At 37.3% G+C, this 19,534-nt stretch overlaps 1 protein-coding gene across 1 annotated transcript in view; it reads right to left on the bottom strand.

Moving 5' to 3' along the window:
• Positions 1–19,534, bottom strand: part of col28a1a (collagen, type XXVIII, alpha 1a) — a 39,308-nt gene that overhangs the window by 7,962 nt on the left and 11,812 nt on the right. Inside the window, exons 8-29 of the mRNA XM_084738718.1 lie at positions 19,134–19,160; positions 18,821–18,865; positions 18,669–18,713; positions 13,676–13,729; positions 13,512–13,580; positions 13,322–13,390; positions 12,497–12,565; positions 11,194–11,262; positions 11,030–11,098; positions 10,841–10,909; positions 9,410–9,478; positions 9,248–9,319; positions 8,489–8,557; positions 5,261–5,332; positions 3,420–3,488; positions 2,767–2,835; positions 1,360–1,428; positions 1,199–1,267; positions 623–691; positions 425–493; positions 248–316; positions 55–135 (exon numbers count right to left, since the gene is read on the bottom strand). Of these exons, the coding sequence (XP_084594844.1) occupies positions 55–135; positions 248–316; positions 425–493; positions 623–691; positions 1,199–1,267; positions 1,360–1,428; positions 2,767–2,835; positions 3,420–3,488; positions 5,261–5,332; positions 8,489–8,557; positions 9,248–9,319; positions 9,410–9,478; positions 10,841–10,909; positions 11,030–11,098; positions 11,194–11,262; positions 12,497–12,565; positions 13,322–13,390; positions 13,512–13,580; positions 13,676–13,729; positions 18,669–18,713; positions 18,821–18,865; positions 19,134–19,160 (1,431 nt within the window). The remainder of the gene's footprint in view (positions 1–54; positions 136–247; positions 317–424; positions 494–622; positions 692–1,198; positions 1,268–1,359; positions 1,429–2,766; positions 2,836–3,419; positions 3,489–5,260; positions 5,333–8,488; positions 8,558–9,247; positions 9,320–9,409; positions 9,479–10,840; positions 10,910–11,029; positions 11,099–11,193; positions 11,263–12,496; positions 12,566–13,321; positions 13,391–13,511; positions 13,581–13,675; positions 13,730–18,668; positions 18,714–18,820; positions 18,866–19,133; positions 19,161–19,534) is intronic.

The raw sequence follows: 19,534 nt of genomic DNA, 5'->3' as shown, positions 1-19,534 counted from the left end.
GCTCTCATCCATTTGGTGCAAAGCAGACACTCATTACAAACAAACAAATGTTACCATCTGCCCAGTAGATCCAGGTTCTCCATAGTCCCCTTTGTCTCCTTTACGCCCCCGGTCTCCAGGAAGGCCTCTGTCACCCTGTATGAGTGTAAACACTCTTTATTACAGCAAATTTGGAATACTTGTAATCAGAGGCAGCGTGTCACAAATCATGCAACCATGGACACATGCAGTAGCTGTACTGTTGTACCTTCTCTCCTGGAAGGCCATCCCCTGGTGCCCCCCGAGGGCCCAGTGGCCCCTGAAAACCAGGCTCGCCCTAAGAGTGAAGATTGATGAATTGGTAAGTGAGACTATAGACTTACTTTAAAGTCTTTTCCATGGAGTGAAACACCACAGTATCATAGCAATGTTTCTCACTGCCTACCTTTGGCCCCTGGATGCCCTCTCCTTGAGGCCCTGGTGGGCCTGGTGGACCAGGCTGCCCTGTAGAACCCTGGGAATACAATACAACACAGCAGCTGTCAAGTTATAAGTCTCATATCATAATGATATGTGGAGGATATGGCTTATAATCACAGTAGAAATGGTTTAATTCATTTATATGGCATATACACACACTGACCTTTGGTCCATACAGTCCAATTCCAGGAGGACCTGATGGCCCTGGAACCCCTGGTAAGCCTCTGTCGCCCTGACACACAAAAAATACTTAACACTATTTCTCCCAATTCTGAAGGATTACACCAAAGAATGATTGAATGATTATATTGAGTGAAGCTGGAAGCTGTTGCGTCTCCATCTGTAATTTTCCACCTGCACATTTTGCATACTGCAATTCTTTATTTGTTGACGCCACATAGTTTTGTACACAAACAAAATGATGTTTTCTATCATTTTTTCCAATTGTAGCCCAAAAACATAACATTTGTTGTTCCCGCAACTTGATTGGATGCTGTCAGATTGCTTCAAACAATGTGGATCTGGGGAAGTGTTGACTTTATGTGAATAAAGTGTTAATGTTAGTTAAGTCAGGAAATTAAGGGAAATTAATTAATTTGTGGATTCAGTTTTTAAATAACAGACCTTTTAATCTTGGGTTTTGGGGGAAGGTATCAAATGTTTTCAAGTCAAAAGTCTCAAGTGAAGTCAATATCCCCTTCAGGACTTTCCCTCACTGCAAGTCACACTTGTGTCTCACCTTAGGTCCAGGTAGTCCTTTCCCTTCAGGTCCCATCTCTCCTTGCACTCCTGGTAGGCCAGGCAGCCCCTGATGATGACAGAGAAGGCGTTCATTCACAAACCTTTTCTTCTTCTGCATTTAATATGATGAGAAATCATTTTAAATGAGTTTCATCTGACCTGTGGTCCTGGGAGGCCTTCTCCCTTCATTCCTGGCGGCCCCACGGGTCCAGGATTTCCCTTGTTACCCTAAAGTAGGAACAGAATAACAGTCAAAATATGACACACAGACAGTAATACAATGCTGGTTTATCTTATGCATTAGCATAATCAAGACTAGGTGGACGTGTTCCCTTGCGTCCCTTTAACTAGCTGAAAAAAATCTGTTTTTTGGAGCTGATTGTCTGGTCTCAGCTTGACTAATACACATAATGAGACCAAGCTGACTGCTCCACATTGTGTGTGTGCTAAGGATGACAAGGAATAAATAATAAGCCATAAAATAAATTATTCTTTAAGTTGGAGTACAGAGGGTGAATTGAGGAGTCTGAGAAAAGAAGCTGCTCTGTAGTCTGGTGGTGCAGCAGGGGATACTTCTGTATCTCTTACCAGACAACAGCAGACACTGAGGAGTCAGTGATATACTGGGTTTTAAATACATGTGAATGTCACCTTTTCTCCGATTGAGCCTCTCTTTCTAGGCTGTTTCATCTTGTTATGTCCTTTTCCACTTGAGATGACTTTTACATAGTTTTTAGTGTTGTAACATCTTTTTTCATTTTTGGTCCTGTCACATCTTTTATGTTGTTTTTTAAGTTTTTTGTCTTTTTACATCTTTTTCATCTTGCTCTTATGTCCATTTTTTTCTTTTATGTGATTTTTATTCTTTTCTCTTTACATGTGTTATGTTTTCTGTAAGAAACGTCTTTTCTGTCATGTTATTTTTGTGTCTTCTACATTGTTTTTCATCTTGTTTTGTTTTTTACATTGCATCACAATTTTTGTCTTGTTACGTTATTTTTTTGTCAGCATGTCCTTTTTATCTTTTTACATCTTTTACTTTGTTTTTCATGTTTTCATTGTTTTTCATAGTTACATAGTTTTCATTTTGTCTGTCTTGTATGTTATGTGTGATGTGCACCAATAGATATACTAAAAAAAAACAAAAAACATTTCTATGTTAGCGTTTCATCTATGTAAGATGAAAGAAGTCAGTGCACCATGACGCAAAATAAAAATAATCAATAATAGGTAGGTAGACAGTACAGATATTTGTGATATAATGTAGAGTAAAAGCAAAACGTTATCAGAAAAATAAATACTCCAGTAAAGTACAGATACCTGAAAAATCTACTTAAGTATAGTATATTGCCTTGTGTATATTCTTCTCTTGCCTTACTTGCGCTCTTTAAATACTTTGTTTTTAATTATTTATGGCTCAATCCCGGACCCGAGTACCAATTTCGTACCATAAACTGTAAAGGTGAGCTGGTATGACAATAAAGTACCTTGAATCCTTGAATCCTTGAATCCTAACAAAGTATTTGTACTTAGAACTTCCCACCTCTGATATTATGTTCATGTTACCTTTGGACCAATGATTCCTACTCCAGGTTCTCCAACAAGTCCAGGTTGTCCAACAGGCCCAGGATCTCCCTGTTACATGAAAAACAACACATTAAATAAATTACTACATGATTTATTTATTCATACATCCTCTCCAAATTGTCAGGGTTTATCAAAAAAAGAGACACACCCCTTAAACTATGTCATAAAACATTCACTCCAAAGTATTTATTTAAATGTTTTCTTTCATAATAAATCACATTAAAAGGAGCCCCGTCTTTTGGTGCTTTTCTTTTTGTTGTTATCATTATTATTATCGTCATCATCATCATCATCATCATCATCATCATCATCATCATCATCATCATCATTATTATTTTTATTTCAGCTGAGTTAAGAGGACATCTCACTGTTTTTCATAGAAAATTTTAGCCTCCTATGAAAATGAGACAAAATAAGTGCATCTAGGTGGAATCAATGCAGATTTTAAATGCTTTATGAAAAGTGTATAAATCTTAAATTTGCAGAATTTCTTTCACAGTTTTCTATTTTTTGGAGACCCCAATAAAATCTCCTGTGACCCACCTGTGGGTCTCGACCCAGTCACAGAGAACTGACTGTTCTTAAGTGATGAAAATGTGTGTGTGTGTTACTGATTTACTGTGTGCCATCACCTTTGGTCCTGGTAGGCCACGCCCAGCGGCTCCAGGTAGACCCACCATCCCTGGACTGCCAGGTTCTCCCTGAACAACGAGTCATACAAGCTTGTGTCAACAGCAGGCAGCCAGAGCAAACATTTATCATGTGTTTTCTAAAGAACTATTCAAACACCTTGAGCTCTGAGGGAGGTTTCCTCTTGTACAAGTCTGAGTCTGAAGCAATGTTTCACATTAAAGCAGCCAGCAGGTGAATTGCCAGCATTCATTTATTATTATAAATAGTTATAAGAACTTGACCACTTCAAAGCAAATATTTGAATTAGATCTAAAATCCTGCTAGATGAATGATAAAATCAGCCAAACATAGCTACAAAAACAGCCTGAGTCATGATCTATAAAAGATTCTCAGTTACCAATAACCAATGAAGCAATCATGATTAAAGGAACAGCTCATCCTAAAATCAAAATGACATATTTTCATCTAGATTTTTTTGCTGTGAATTGCAGAGTTTTAGAGATATAATCTAATATAATGGAACTGAGTAGCACACAAAAAAATACATTTGGAAGATTCAGAACCAGCTTCTCTTTCCAAAAATCATGGACCTGTTACTCAAGAAATCTGGGACACAAACTTAAAATATTAATGATTTTAAAACAAAGTTGATTATGATAGCACATTTTCACACCTATGTTATCAGTAAGTATCTTTAGCTTTAGATTTTGAAGGCTTTTAACACATTTTTAAATTGTTTGAAGTTCTCTTTCCTTTCTTTCTTTTTCTTTACCCGCCTTTTTTGCTAATATATATGTGTGTGTATATATACACATATATAAATATATATGTGTGTGTGTGGGGCCTTTCTGTGCATCTTCCTCCCACAGTCCAAAGACATACAGCATAGTAGGTTAACTGATAACTCTAAATTGCCTGTATGTGTGAATGTGAGCATAAGTGGTTGTCTGCCTCTCTGTCTCTGCCCTGAGATGAACTGGGAACTTGTCCAGGGTGAACCCCGCCTCTCACCCAGTGTCAGCTGGGATAGACTCCAGCCCCCCCGCAGCCTGTCAGGATAAGTGGTTATAGATAATGGATGGATGGATGGATGGTATATATATATGTGTGTGTATATGTATGTCACATATATTTTATGTCACATATATCTGTTTTGCATTCCTTTGTTTTGTTTATATATATAATGAGAAAATACTATGAATAAAATTATATATATGAAAAATTAAGTTGAGAATTCTTGTTTGGGTTAAGGGTGTTTTCTGTCACACAGTAAGAAAATTGAAAAAAAAAAATAAAAAATTACATATATACATATATATATATATATATATATATATATATATATATATATATATATATATATATATATATGTATATGTATATATGTAAATACATATATACATATATATAATTATATAGGAAACCTTAAAGAATAAATTTCCACCAAAAATGGAATTAGGATGTTGGTATTCTTAAGCTTTTAAATTTTTTGGAGGACCGAAATCTCAAGAATGACTAAATTCCATATTAAGAAGGGATCAAATATTAACAAACCCAGAGAGAATAATCAATAATTCTGCAGTTGCCAACAGCTCTACAGAGCATTTGGTTCTTTACTCTTTTGGTTAATTGAACTGCAGCACAGGCTGGTATCCTCTGTGTCCTCCAGCTTGTCTGTGTCCAGCTGTCATGTGAGACTCCCCTTGAATCCCTCTTCAGAGTCATCTTCATACATACGACACATGTTGTGACCTTAGCTCCAGTGCTGGACGTCCCACCCACAGCCACCAGACATGTGACCCTGACATGTGCTGGGGGGGGAAACCTGTATTTAACATACCTTGGCTCCAGCAGGTCCAACTGGGCCTGGAGACCCTGAAAGTCCCCTCGGGCCGCGGTCGCCTCTGTCCCCCTGTGGAGACGACACAGACACAAGACATCATACGTCTCAGTACCTCTGCTGTTGTGATACAAGTTCAAAAGTCTCACGATAATAACTCTGTGTTGGTTAAGGGCACACAGGGTGACAGCCAGTAATAATACAGTAGTATTGCTCACACACTCACCTCACTACTTTGAGTTCACTGGTTCACTTTATTTGTAGTCAACCACACCCCAGACAATTCATATCCACATTAAAGTCCGGTCTACACAGTTTATTTGATTTGTAATCTTTTTATTTACTTTTAGCCTGACACTGTTAAAATGGAGTGCACAAATCCTCACATGATAGCATTAGAACAAGCAATTTTCTGTTACATTAATCATTTTTGTCTTTTGCTGTTTGAGTTGCCATGCTGGTGGGAGGTCTCTTCCGGGAGAAGTAAAACTCTTGTGGCCAGCTCATCAGGCCATGTCAGAGGGGGGGATTTGGGTTTAGTTAGATTTTCCTTTGTGTTAGTTCTAGTTAACATCTATTTTCTTTTCCCCTCTTGTGTTATCTGGTTTGGCCAAGCCAGTATATCTGTTCCCTCATGTTTCATTTTGTTAGGTCAGTTTGTTCAGTTAACACTTTGTTTTGCTGCTGTTATTTTGAGTAAAGTTCCATTTTATTCACCTCTTTTATAGACCTAGTTATTAAGTTCTTGGTTTACACTGTTTTGCATTTTTTTGGTCAATAAAACCCCTATTTTTTTCCAACACACTCCTGTTCTCCTTATTGCCTCACTGCTTGGTCCGTGGGAAAACCATGTAGTACTTTGCGTGTGAACACCTAAGCCAATAAATCCATCGTCAGTGTCATTATATAAATATGCACAGTTACTGAGTTACTGTTGATATACAGTAGTTGTGTATAGGCAGCAGTCTGCATCCGGATTCAAAAGCTATTAAATAAATACTTCAAGATCCTGAACAAAGAACAGTTGGGATATCCTCTAAGACTTGTGTCAAACACAAGACACAACTTCACTAAGCGCTGTCCTCCTTAGTTACTGTTGCTATGCCTGCCTTTCCATTCTCGCAGCGCATTTATGCAGTTTACAGTGATAACAGTGGCAGATTTGTACGATGGCCGACAAGTGCAAACGCGCTGCATATACAGACAGGCGCTGCAAATACAGAAACGCGCTGCATATAAGAAAACAGATGCAAAAGGAAAACGCTGCGAATACAGAAACGCGCTGCATAAACAGAAACATGCTACAAATACAGAAACGCGCTGCATATAGGAAAACAGATGCAAAAGGAAAACGCTGCAAATACAGAAACACGCTGCATAAACAGAAACATGCTACAAATACAGAAACGCGCTGCATATAGGAAAACAGATGCAAAACGAAATCGCTGCAAATACAGAAACGCGCTGCATATAAGAAAACAGATGCAAAAGGAAAACGCTGCAAATACAGAAAGGCGCTGCATAAACAGAAACGTGCTGCAAATACAGAAACACGCTGCATAAACAAAAACGTGCTGCAAATACAGAAACGTGCTGCATATAGGAAAACAGATGCAAAACAAAAACGCTGCAAATACAGAAACGCGCTGCAAATGAGAAAACAAATGCAAAAAGAATTTCTGTATTTGCAGCGCCTGTCTGTATATGCAGCGCGTTTGCACTTGTCGGCCACCGTAGATTTGACATCGAAACTGGGAGTAATTGTTGAAACACGAGGTCTTTGAATTAGTTACGGAGGTGAACTTAGTGTTTATTCACTTTGCTGACATGTCAGAATCCTGCTAGAAAGAGTTTTAAGCTTGAGCCAACCATCTATGAGATTAATTTATCCATGAAACATTTGATTTGGATTAAAAAAAAAAAAAACAAGACCAGAAAAAACTGTATTCATTGCAGCATAACGGAATTATTAGTACTATTCGTGTTAGCAACCTCACTAACAGAGGTCGGGGACTGGAGTCACATGACTTGACTTAAATCAGATGTAAGTCATAAATTCGTGAACTTGAAACTGATTAAAGACTTGACTATTCGTGACATGAGACTGGAATTAGACTTCAGACAGATGACTGACAAAAAAGTATTTACAGTTTCTCAGCAGACGCCAAAGCATCCTGGAGAAGGCAAGTCCAAAATTTTAGACCAAATTTAGATTAATTGCTGCTAATTGTCAAATGTGAATACAGTTTATAGCTGAAAATAAAACTTGATAAATTAATCAGTTGTTTGGTCTATAAAATGTTAGTAAATAATAAAAAATGTCCAAGATGATGTCTTCAAATGTCTTGTTTTGTCTTCAACCCACAGATACTCAGTTTACTGTCAGAGAGGAATAAAGACACCAGAAAATACTCACTCTCATACTTATGTAAGTTGAGAATTTTTCCTTTTTTTTTTCAAAAAATTACTTAAATGGATCAATCGATTATGAAAATAGTTGGCAATTAATTAAATAATTGACTAATTGTTGCAGCTCTACTGTCTTTTCACTGATTTAAACATGGAGACTGAGGGGGATCATCAGAATGTTGTATGACCTGACTCGTGATTTGCTTGAATTGAGCAATGACTTGACTTAAAGCAGGAACTTGACTTGTTTGATTCTCACCACAGTAACTTGGGACTTGCTTGAACCTTGAAGGTTAAGAATTGAGACTTGCTTGTGACCTGCACACATGTGATGCACTCCCACCTCTGCTAAGTAGCCAGCCTGCTAGCAGAACTACCCATTTCCAATAATGGTAAGCTAATCAGTAACATCACTGTTACAATTTAGAATTATATATTATAGAATTGAATTACTGAATAAATCATATTTTTCTTAAGACAAGGTTGATATCATACAGACTTGTGGCCTCCAGAGGAGCACATACCATCGTTTCACAATCCCATATCTTGTGGTGACTTGGATGGTTATGAAATTATGGCTAATAATCTACATCCTCTATTCAGATTATGAATGGCTACTGCCTAATTACAAATTATCCATAATGTTCTGCACTACAATCCCCAGCAACATTCTGTGTTTCAAACCAACCCCGGTCTCCTGCTCAAGATGTAACAGTGTTGTGAAACAGCAGAACCAGCTGGCTTCATGTGATATGTTGCCATGGTTACCCATGATATTAAAAAAAACAATGTTCTGACCATTGACTGATTAAAGGTTACCTTTTCTCCAGGGATGCCTTTCCCCGGTGCTCCCTCTAGGCCCCTCAGACCTGGTAACCCCATCTCTCCCTGGATTAAACAGCAGATCAAAGTGCGTCACAGTCTTAAACAAATCATTTTCTAGTCAATCACAATCTTATTCAATCAACTTTGTGAAGCTGGTAAGTGTTGTGAGCATAGACATTCACTTCAGGTAACCTAAAATGGTGCATAGATAAACCTATGAGCTGATATGGAGAGGTAGGACTGGATATACCAGTGAACATAGCTGGACAGGACAGAACAACAGTGGCCAGTTTGACTGGGAATACAGTACCAAGGTGGTTTCCTTGCTGGATGTGCTTCTCTCAAATATAATGGGACTAAATGGCAATTACTCTCTTTCTAGACAGAAAGTAGTTCTGGTAGATTTTACCGCATAAAAAAGTAGTCCTGTGGATTATTTTGAGCAACCTGATCATGATTTCTGGAGACACTGCTGTTGAGTTTTTCAAATGTACTTTTTGCGCTTTGAGCGCCGCAAACCAAGTGTCATTTAGTTCTATTATATTCAAGAGAAGGCAAATATCTCCAAAACTCTGCAACTCGCACCAAAAAAACATCTACATGGATAAATATCACTACAGGAAAGAGGAAAAATATGGAGTTTTGTTTTGGGGGCTGAACTGAGCTGAACTTTAATATCTGAGCTGCACTCAATCCTGACTGGACCATGTAATTTTACAACATGTGACCTTTGACCTCGAGTCTCTGACTCACCTTAGCCCCAACTGCTCCATCCTCACCAGGAATCCCAGGTATCCCAGCAGCCCCATCAGGCCCTGGCTCCCCCTGGAAAACCACACATGGACTCAGAACTTCTCGGTCTCAGTGTTCACTCTGTTCAACCTGCTTTACTCAAGCAGAGTCTGACTGTCCTACCTTTGCTCCTGGCTCACCAACACCCCTCTCTCCCTGAGGCCCAGGCTCTCCGGGGAAACCCTGGTCACCCTGGGAAGAAACACAAACCAGATGACCAACAACTCAAAGACGGTTAGTTCAGTGAATCTGAACTAACTTTTTAAAACACTTAAGCCACACAATAATGCAAACAAACCAACAGACCAAAGCAGCGGTGGACCAGCAGCTCCTGTGTTCTGTGAGGTCAGATTACTGATTCTATCAAAGGAGTCTGGTTGCTTTGAAGAAACAATATTTGGTTTACAGAACTTCCACTTTAGGTGTCTAAATTACATTTTCCTGCTGACCTTGTCTACTGCAGGTAATACAGAGGTGACAAAAGTAAACAAATTTTGTATTCAAGTAGAAGTACTTATTTCTACTAGCTGTTTCTGATCAATGTTAACTCAAACTCACATTTTTTTCAATTTGAGCCTCCCTTTCTGGTCTGTTTCATCTTGTTGTTTTTCGTAGTGTTTACTGTTGTTATGTCTTTTTCCTCATGTTTATTTTTCGTCCCATCACATCTTTTATGTTGATTTGTGTCCTGTTACGTCCTTTGTGTTTTTAATGTTGTATTTTCTCAACATTTTTGTGAGTTTTTTTTTGTCTCATTATATCTTTTGCATTGTTTTTCATCTTGTTATGTCTTTTTTGTCCTGTTACATCTTTTAAGTTGTTTATAGTCTTGTTATGTCTTTTTTGTCTTGATATGTCCTTCTTGTCTTTTTACATGTCTTGCATTGTTTTTTGTCATGTAAGGTCTTTCTTCTCACGCCTGTCTTCTTACATTTTTTTTGTGTCGTTTTTCATCTTGTTAGATTTTTACAGTCTTTTTTGTCTGGTTACATCTCTTACTTAGGTTTTTGTCATTACGTCTTTTTCGTCTTATGTCTTTTACATTGTTTTTAGTTCTTGCATTTTTTCTTCTATGTTCTTTTTCCTCTTCTAACATCTTTTTTGTCTTGTTACATCTTTTATGTTTAATGTCTTGCGTCTTTTTTGTCTCATGTCTTGTATGTCATTTTCAACTTGTTACATTTTTTACATTGTTTTTAGTCATGTTAAGGCTTTCTAGTCAGTTTACAACTCATTTTTTATCTTGTTATGTCCTTTGTGTCTTTTATGTCATTTCACATTTTGTTACATTTGTTTTTTGTCTTTGTTCTAATATGTAATGACTAAAGGTGAAAAATAAATACTCAAGTAAAGTACAGATACCTGAAAAATCTACTTAAGTACAGTCAATAAGTATTTGTAGTATTTGTAGTTCTCACCTCTGTACACTGACAAGTACATCATACAGTCCCACTTCAAATAATCCAAACTATCCCTTTAACCTCTGTTTAACATATCACTCCTATAAATAATATAAAAGCAACAGTGTCGACTCTCTGATACTCTGTTACTAACCTTTGGTCCAACTATACCCAGTCCAGGAGGTCCTCTGGGACCAGAGGGTCCAGCAGGCCCTTGGTCCCCCTAAAGTGAAACATCAGAATATAGAAGTAGTAAAAAAGCATTAAAAATGTAGTATAAAAGTAGTAGTAAGTAAAGGATAAATAGGGTGAGCAAATTTCTGAGCATTTTCATTGGCCCTGCCTTTTCTCCTTGGATGCCTGCCCCTGGAAACCCCACCAGACCCGGCAGCCCTGGAGCTCCTGTGTTCCCCTGAGGGTCAGACAGGTGAGAGGTCAGACAGGTCGTCCTTTACAGCATCCCTGTGAGTGTCAGCAATCCCAGCCGTCTTTAACAAGTCACCATACCTTATCACCTTTGTACCCGTTCCCTGGAGGTCCACGGCTGCCCTTGGGACCCTCATACCCCCTGTCACCCTGCAAGAAACACACATATCACAGGGTGTCACAGGCTCTCAGTGCCAACTGAATCCCTCCTACCATGGGGGCCTGGTTATAGTTAAAAAGTGGGGATGCCAGTCAAGTTTTTTTTTCTTAAGTGGTGATAAAATGTTAAAAAATATACATATTACCCGTGTGAGTTAACTAAAGCTTCCTACACCAAACTCCCTTTAAGAAATATAATATATTAACAATTTCATAAGTGTCCAGAAAAACATATCACTCCACAAATACAACATAAAAGCTGTCATATGTCAGCAGTCTTCTTGTCAATTCGCCATCAGTATAATGCATAAAGATAAAATATTTCCATACAAAATTTACATTTTGGATTTTGTCATCTCAACTTATTACAAGCCTCCGCTAGCTGTGCTATTTTGGTGGGAAAAGACAGTGAGAATGAGAGGGAAACTGTTTCAAAAATAAAGTGCTGGTTGCACATACGCATAAAAAAGGAAAATTTATTTATTTTTATTTATTTATTTTTCTTACTATTTATTGATTTTTTTCTTTTGTTAATAATCTATAATTACTTTGATCAGCATTTTAACCTCTGATGTCTGTGAATTTCTGTGACTACATTTTGCCTACTGGGATGCTGCTGAAGAATATCGTACATGTGATGGATAATTTATCATTTGATTTTATGTTTACAGGTTTTTTCTTTTTTCTTTTCTAAATTACACACCTATGGTGTTATTTATTTATCACTACTGTTTTTTTATTATTTGGTCTTTGTTGTTGGTGTTTTTGTTGGGTTTATTCCTTTGTGGAAATGATGCACTGTCATGCAAGGGATGATGGGATGGGAAGGTGGATCAGGGATCAACAACATGACTGAATGTACAGGCCTCACAGAGCAATGTCACTGTGTTTCCCTGTATTATATAAAGATAATGACATAAAATAAAAATATAAAAAGTTCTGGTTGGCAGATTAGATACATGCTCAGTTAAAAACCAACTCATAACACTTTTATTTTACCATCTACCATGTGTGTGACTGTATTTGATTGAGGGTTTTTTTTGTTTTGGCTGTTTCCAAAGTAACTACCCAATTTGTTGAGTAGTTACTTTGGAAACATGTCATATTCTGTGAGAAACTTCTGATTGTTTTCTGAAATGTTTATCCCTGTACATTGCAGACTGTCTAGAAAGAAGATAAATCGATACATTGTAGTTTTGGTGAACCAGCTGGTCCTGGAACTTACCTTGGGCCCTGGGAGACCCTCACCTGGAAACCCTGGAGATCCTTGCATCCCTGGTGGCCCAGCTGGACCCTAGATGCATTAACGAGACAGTAAATGTTAAACATTGAATTAAAAAAAAAATAGTGAACCTTCTGCCATCTCAATTCAACAAAGCTAAATGGCTAAACTAGGTTTTTGTGCCACTAAAAGCACTGACGTTGTTCAAACAGTTTGTCAGATTCATAAATTTAAGTGCCACAACAGTTTTAAAAAATCACCAGAGCTTACTGAAATTCAAAAATCCAGTGATGATATCTAAAATAACTTCTCTTTAGTCATGTTTCCACCCAAAGTAGGCAGAACTTTTAGTAGGAACTACTTTTCAAGGATGCAAAGGTTTCTACTGATTAGACAAATCAGTCTATTGATGTATGAATAAATAATGGATGTTTTTACACTTAATTTTTGCGACTATACAACATTATCATCATTGGCTGTATGTAGTCTTCTGTTTATAACTCCATGTTGATGTGTTGAAGCACAATGAACCAGAACTAAATTTCAAGGTTGGGTCAGATTACTTTGACTTAACTGACTGAAATGCAGTCAGTTATTGGATACAAATTACATTACAATTTTTGTAATTAGTAATGTAATCCATTGGATCACATAAAAAATAATCTAATCTGAATACTTTGAGTTCCAATATTCCTCTCTGGTTTTAAACATCCCCAAATATTTTTCAGTGCAAATAAAATGCACTTTTAGCATACCAAAAAGGTGGACACCATTTTCAGATTGAACGTGCCCCAGTTACTGTAGTTTACCTTATTGTTGTGAACTCACCGGTGTCCCTGGTTCACCCCTCCCCATTGGTCCAGGAGCTCCTGGTCTTCCTTGGTTCCCCTTGTCACCCTAAAAAATAAAGTCAGAGATGAACAGAAAAGTACCCAGGACACACGTTAGCCTTCCTGCAGAGAGGTAGGCAGAAAAATGTTCCTTATGTAATCAAACACTAAACCAAACCTAAACGTACCTTGGGACCAGGGAAACCGACGCCGTTATCTCCTGGAGGTCCAGGTGTGCCCCTTGGTCCTCTGTCACCCTTTCAGGGGAAGGAAAAACAAACATGCCCACTGATTTAACGTGAACACAGTGATTTATTTCATGTATTTGAAACTTGGCTGTCAGGGTTCTTACTTTAGATCCAGGTGACCCCTCAGGACCTGGGTCTCCAGGTCCTCCTCTGGATCCCTGAGACAGGAACAAACCAGGAAAGGACAAGTAAATACATCTACTATTAGGAACTAAATGATACTCTTGGTATCTAGTACTCTCCAAGATTAGGAAGCACACTTTGATGTCAGTAGACTACCTCTTTTAAAGGGACAATTCACCCCAAAATCAAAGACACATATTTCTCTTCTTAGGTGTAGTGCTATTTATGTATCTAGATTTTTTGTTGTGAGCTGCAGAGTTTTGGAGACATCGGCAGAGAAAATAGAACAGAAAATAGTTCCGGTAGATTCTAAAGTAGTTGTGGTAGATTGCATTGCAGAAAGAAAGTAGGTCCTACATCAAGACTGAACTGATTGGCAAAGTCATGTAAAAATTGGAATGAAAGAATAAAGCACCTTTGAGACATGATATCAGTCAGTAGATTAAGGTTAAGGTGTGTGATTGTATTGATTCTACTCTCCAGGCAGACATTACCTTCTGTTAACCCAAAACAGAAATGTCCAACATGTAGATTATTGGGATCAAAATGTGCGACCTTGTCTGCTGAGCTGTGACTGCCCTCTGCTGGACTCTCAGAGGAGTGCGACTGGAGTTTATGACTTTCTGTTGCACATTTCCCAACCCTGGTCCTCGGGGCACTCTGCCCTGCATGTTTGAGATGTTTCCCTGCTCCAACACACCTGATTCAGATTCATAGATCGTTTATCAGGCTTCTGAAACATGTCAAACATGCAGGGCAGAGTGCCCCGAGGACAAGGAACACAGATTCTACCCTCGAATGTTGAAGTTAAACTGTATGTTGATAAAACGATCAAAAGCAATCAAATATGCTGTGATTCATGGAAGTGTCAAGGCTCTTACCAGGTTTTAAAGGTTTTTCAGGGAAATTTTTATCATTTGTTGTGAAGTCATAATTCTGATGACCTATCCCTTGATTTTATATTATTATTGTTGTTTTATATAGTTTTAATAATGTTAAAGTTTCAAATAATTCTGAGCTTTCAAATGCATCAACATGTTGTACATCATAGACCTAATGTTTTCTGATTACTCTGGGAAAAATAATGTTCCACCAATAAAAGTCTCCAAAATTTAAAACTAAAAACAGCAACTGTTAACACAGGTATAGAAATATGCTATTATAATCATCATGTTTTAAAATATATTTTCTTATGGAAATGTTGGCCCTGAAAGTTATGTCCCAGATTTTCATCAACTCTGTCAGATTAAACATTTTTTAATCAGGCATATAAAGGGTTAGCTATACCCTAAGGACCCCTGTCTCACTTCCTGGTTTGAAAAATAATACAGCTCGAACACTGGACTTTATATTTTTAGACAAATTTGTTCAGTAATATTTCTATCAGATGTGTCTCAACCATAACATGTCAACTCTGTAGTCCTTCTAAATCAAAGTTAAATAAGAATTATGGTTTAAAAATGTGTATTTTGATTAACATTAAGAGAACTCTGAGACACTTTAAAAAATAAAATGGTTGCTATGCTGGGAAATGAAAAAATAGAACATTTTGTCAACTCAGACATCAACTCCGTAAGATTTTCTGTCTGACAGAGTTGATGTCTACATTTAATAAAAGTGTCATCACTAAAAGGTTGACCTGTTACAAGGTTTAACAGCCAAGAGTTGCATTTTTTTAAAATATATTTTTTCAGCATGATTGAAGAGAAAAAGTAATAAAGTAAAAATCAAAACCCCCTCAAAATAGAGTTTTGTCCCAATTCTCAAAAATGACTCAATCTAAACTACTTTTTTTGTGTTGAGTTAAACCAGTTATATCCACTCACCTCTCCTCATGATAAGCTCACTTGTTATGACAAGAAAACAAATTTTTACATATTCTCTGAAGATAATGAAATAATTAACTCATGATCTTGGGATAACGGCATTAAAAAGAATGCATGTACAGCTGTTCCTGGTGTTTGTACTGGGGGACTAAACTGTAGAAAATAAATAGATTTTAGATGATGTTATATTTTTTAATTTCCCAGCATAGTCATAGTGAGCAGCCATTTTATTTTTTAAAGTGTCTCAGAGTTCTCTTAATGTTAATTAAAATACACATTTTTAAACTTCTTATTTATATTTTATAAATTCTTATTTAGCTTTGATTTAGAAGGACTACAGAGTTGACATGTTATGGTTGAGACACATATTTAATGAATTTGTCTAAAAATAGAAAGTTTACCAGCGTTTGAGCATTATTCCTGTCTTTTTTAAACCAGGAAGTGAGACAGGGGTCCTTAGGGTATAGCTGACCCTTTTTATACCTGATTAAATCATGTTCTTGTAAAAAATCTGACAGAGTTGATCGAAATCTGGGACACAATTAGTATACCTATGTTATTAGCAGGTATTGTTAGTTTTATACTTTGAAGGTTTTTAACACATTTTTAAGTCATTTGAATTGTGAATTCTTGTCTGATACAAGGTGTTTCCAGACTCAGAGCAAGTTTAGAAAATAAAACAAATTCAAGTAAAACAAAACATTTAGTAAATTTAATATATTTCATATATATAAATTCTTAAATAATAATAATAATATTTTTTTTCCTGTCCCAGTTTTCAAGAATGGGTGAAATAAAGATTTGTAGTGAGTTTAGCTGGGTTCAGTTTAGTCTGGTGGACTGTACAGTGATGTACTGTGGTGTATGGTATGGTGTATACTTTGGTGTAACAGGTTTATGAATACACTTTGGACAGTGTGTGTAGGTACATTTCATGGGAACTGGAGACAGATGAGAAGGACGTACACTCTGACGATGGCTGCTGTTGTTCTACTGATGCTGAAGGGGGCAACAAGCATTTAAGGAGAGAGGGAATGGATAACATGTGCCCAAATCCTAATCCTCTGGGACAACGTCTGCTCAAAGACTACAACCAAACATTGCAAGCTTGGATTCCCCGCTTAGAAAGGCTACATTAGGAAGGGGATAAGACCTAATCCACAGCTCACATTCCACAAGTGCAGAGCAGGAGATGGACTCGGAGTGTGTGGCTTTCACTGCAGCGCTGATTGTTTCAGCGCGGATGTGGGGGGACACAGGAATCTTTCAATTTGACCACACACCCATTCAGGTATGAAGGTTATGGAGAGTTCTCTTCCATTTTTACATTAGTCCATTTCACAGGTGTACTGCACAATGCTAATATCAGGATTTTAAATGAGACATACACGCTGAAGGTTGTTGCCAAATGAAGGCCACGCACTAACAATAAATCAAATCAATCTGAATCTCACACTTTGATGGTAATTTCTCAACTAGACAGGTCAGCATAAAGACTGAAGCAGGGGGAAACAGCTAGCCAGCTAGGCTTTGTCCAAAAGTTCAAAAATACAACTACCAAAACCTCTAAAGCCACTATTTCACAAGTGGTATCTTGTTTGTTAGCATGTACACAAACAGAAATGTAAAAATAACAATTTGTGGTTTTAGAATTATTGAAATATAATCTAGCAAGAATAATAGTTTAAAAATATGTATGTAAGGTCTCAGTTTCGTCTGTGCACACAAAAGCTTTGTATCTCTCAAATTTTGTTAACAAATGTGTTTAATTCCGTGTTGATGAGCCCTTCTGCATTGCCAAGATAATCTATCCACCTGACAGGTGTGGCATATAGAGATGCTGATTAGAGGAACGGTTCATCCCTAAATCAGCTGTAGAGATGTCTGCCTCCTCTCCAGTATTATGGCATAAAATGTCACTCGGCTTGTTGTGCTCAAAGCACCAAAAAATATATTTGAAAAACTGGAAACCAATGTCTCTTTCCTGGAACTACTTCCTCTCTGCAGTAGAATCTACCAGAACTACTTTCTTCCAACTAGAAAGAAATTGGTTCCTACTGCTCACAGCCTGTAGGCCTGTGGATTACTTTGAGTAAGTTCTTCATGGTTTCTGGAAAAAGACATTGCTGTTGCATTGAGTTTTACAAATGTATTTTTTTGCAGTTTTGAGCATCACAAGCCGAGCGCCATTTAGTCCCATTATATTGGAGAGAAGGCAGACATCTCTACAGCTGATATCTCCAGAACTCCTCAACTCACACCAAAACTATCTATATTGATAAACAGCACTCCCGGCCAGGGGGAATATGTTTTTTGTTTTTTTTTTTTGTTTATTTTGGAGTGAACTGTACCTTTAAACAGCAGGATTATTGCATAGGTGTGTCATGGATTTGAGAGAAATAAACCCTTTTTGTGCATAAAATAAGTCTACTTTTTACTTTTCTTTTTTTTTCTTTTTCTACTTCAACTCAACTAAACAAACATGACAAAATGCATTAATTAGTGCACTTTGGAGATGTTGGCAGATGTAGTTTTGCACTTTGGACAGAGCTTTGCTAGCCGTTTTCCTCTGCTTCCTGTCTTTATGCTAAGCTAGGCTAACCACATCCTGACTCAAGCTCTGTGCTTAACATACAGACAGTATGCTCAGTTGATTTGTTCAATGAATTTTCTGCCTGTTACATGTAGGTTTTTACTGTAAACCACTGTAAACTTTGTGCTTGTTCATGGTTGGAACTTTTGGGTCTTTGGAAATTATATTACAAAAGTACAGTCTGCATGAAATGTGCCCTGAAAAAACTTCTGTTATGATTTTTATGATAGTTGAACTGAACTGATTTGAACTGACTTGAACTGAATTTAATTTTCATAACTATTTCAACATTTAACCTAACATACCGGATGATGCCAGTATGGAGTCAAATTATTGTCAGACAATAGAGTAACATGGTGGTGTGTTTTCTGAGTTTTGACTGAACTCCATTTCCAGGTATTATTGGGGTTTTCTTTTGATTCTTACACATCAGTGTCCTACAGGTGATTATTAGTTCAGCCACGCTGTTGTTGACAGTTGTCTCCACACTGACATGAACTATAAAGATGTACTGCCCAGCTAACTGGTTAATAAAATAAAAAGTTCAGACTTCACCTGCTCTCCTCTGGGGCCTCTGGGACCAGAAGTTCCATGTACACCCTAAGGAGGAAAGACACCAATATAATATCAGTATATTCACATACATTACTTGGCCACAGTAAAAAGTCATCATGTTAATGAAATAAATACAAAAATGTGAAACCTACTTGTTCTCCCTTTTTACCCGGGGCACCACATTCACCCTGTTCTCCCTACAACATACAACCAGCAAAGACACAACGTGAAGTTTAAAGCAAACATCTAATCTGACAACAGGTAACGTCTGTGACTCTGGAATTTCATATGTCTAAATCACAGAGTCCTTTAGAAATGCAGAGAAAGAGTTAACACTTGCATCATTTTCACATGTTGAAGAATTTGCTTATCTTGTGATGTTTCCATACCTGGATTTGGCAGTGGTGATTCATCATAAAATGTCATTTGAAAATGTGTAACATCAAAAGTGATATTAATACGTACCTTTTCTCCTTTGCTGCCAGTTCGACCCTAAAGAGAGAATTTAACATTAAACATCATTATTCTATTGTAACAGAAAGTCAACCATCCAACATCAAACAGAACCACAGGAGATTTCATAGACTAATTTTTTTTACTAATTGATGTATATATTAAAACAAATCCTATAATTCCCATATAATCCATAAAATCCACATAAATTCTATACATGGATTCACTGCTGGATGTTCCAAACCCCGACCACATCTAGTTTGTAGCCACTGCTTGGAGAAATGACAAACAATTAGCCTACACACTTGTTGTGTTACTTTGGATTGTCACTTGAAATCTTAAAGTAATGTATGGAAACAACCCAAAGTGTGGGTGGTGGCCCACTGGTGAGCCGTGAAGGCCCTGCAGGTGGG

This window comes from Lutjanus erythropterus, chromosome 16 (genome assembly GCF_056507025.1).
Source record: "Lutjanus erythropterus isolate fLutEry1 chromosome 16, fLutEry1.hap2, whole genome shotgun sequence".
Classification (NCBI taxonomy): Eukaryota; Metazoa; Chordata; class Actinopteri; order Lutjaniformes; family Lutjanidae; genus Lutjanus; species Lutjanus erythropterus.
This window is presented reverse-complemented; position numbering and strand designations above follow the sequence as displayed.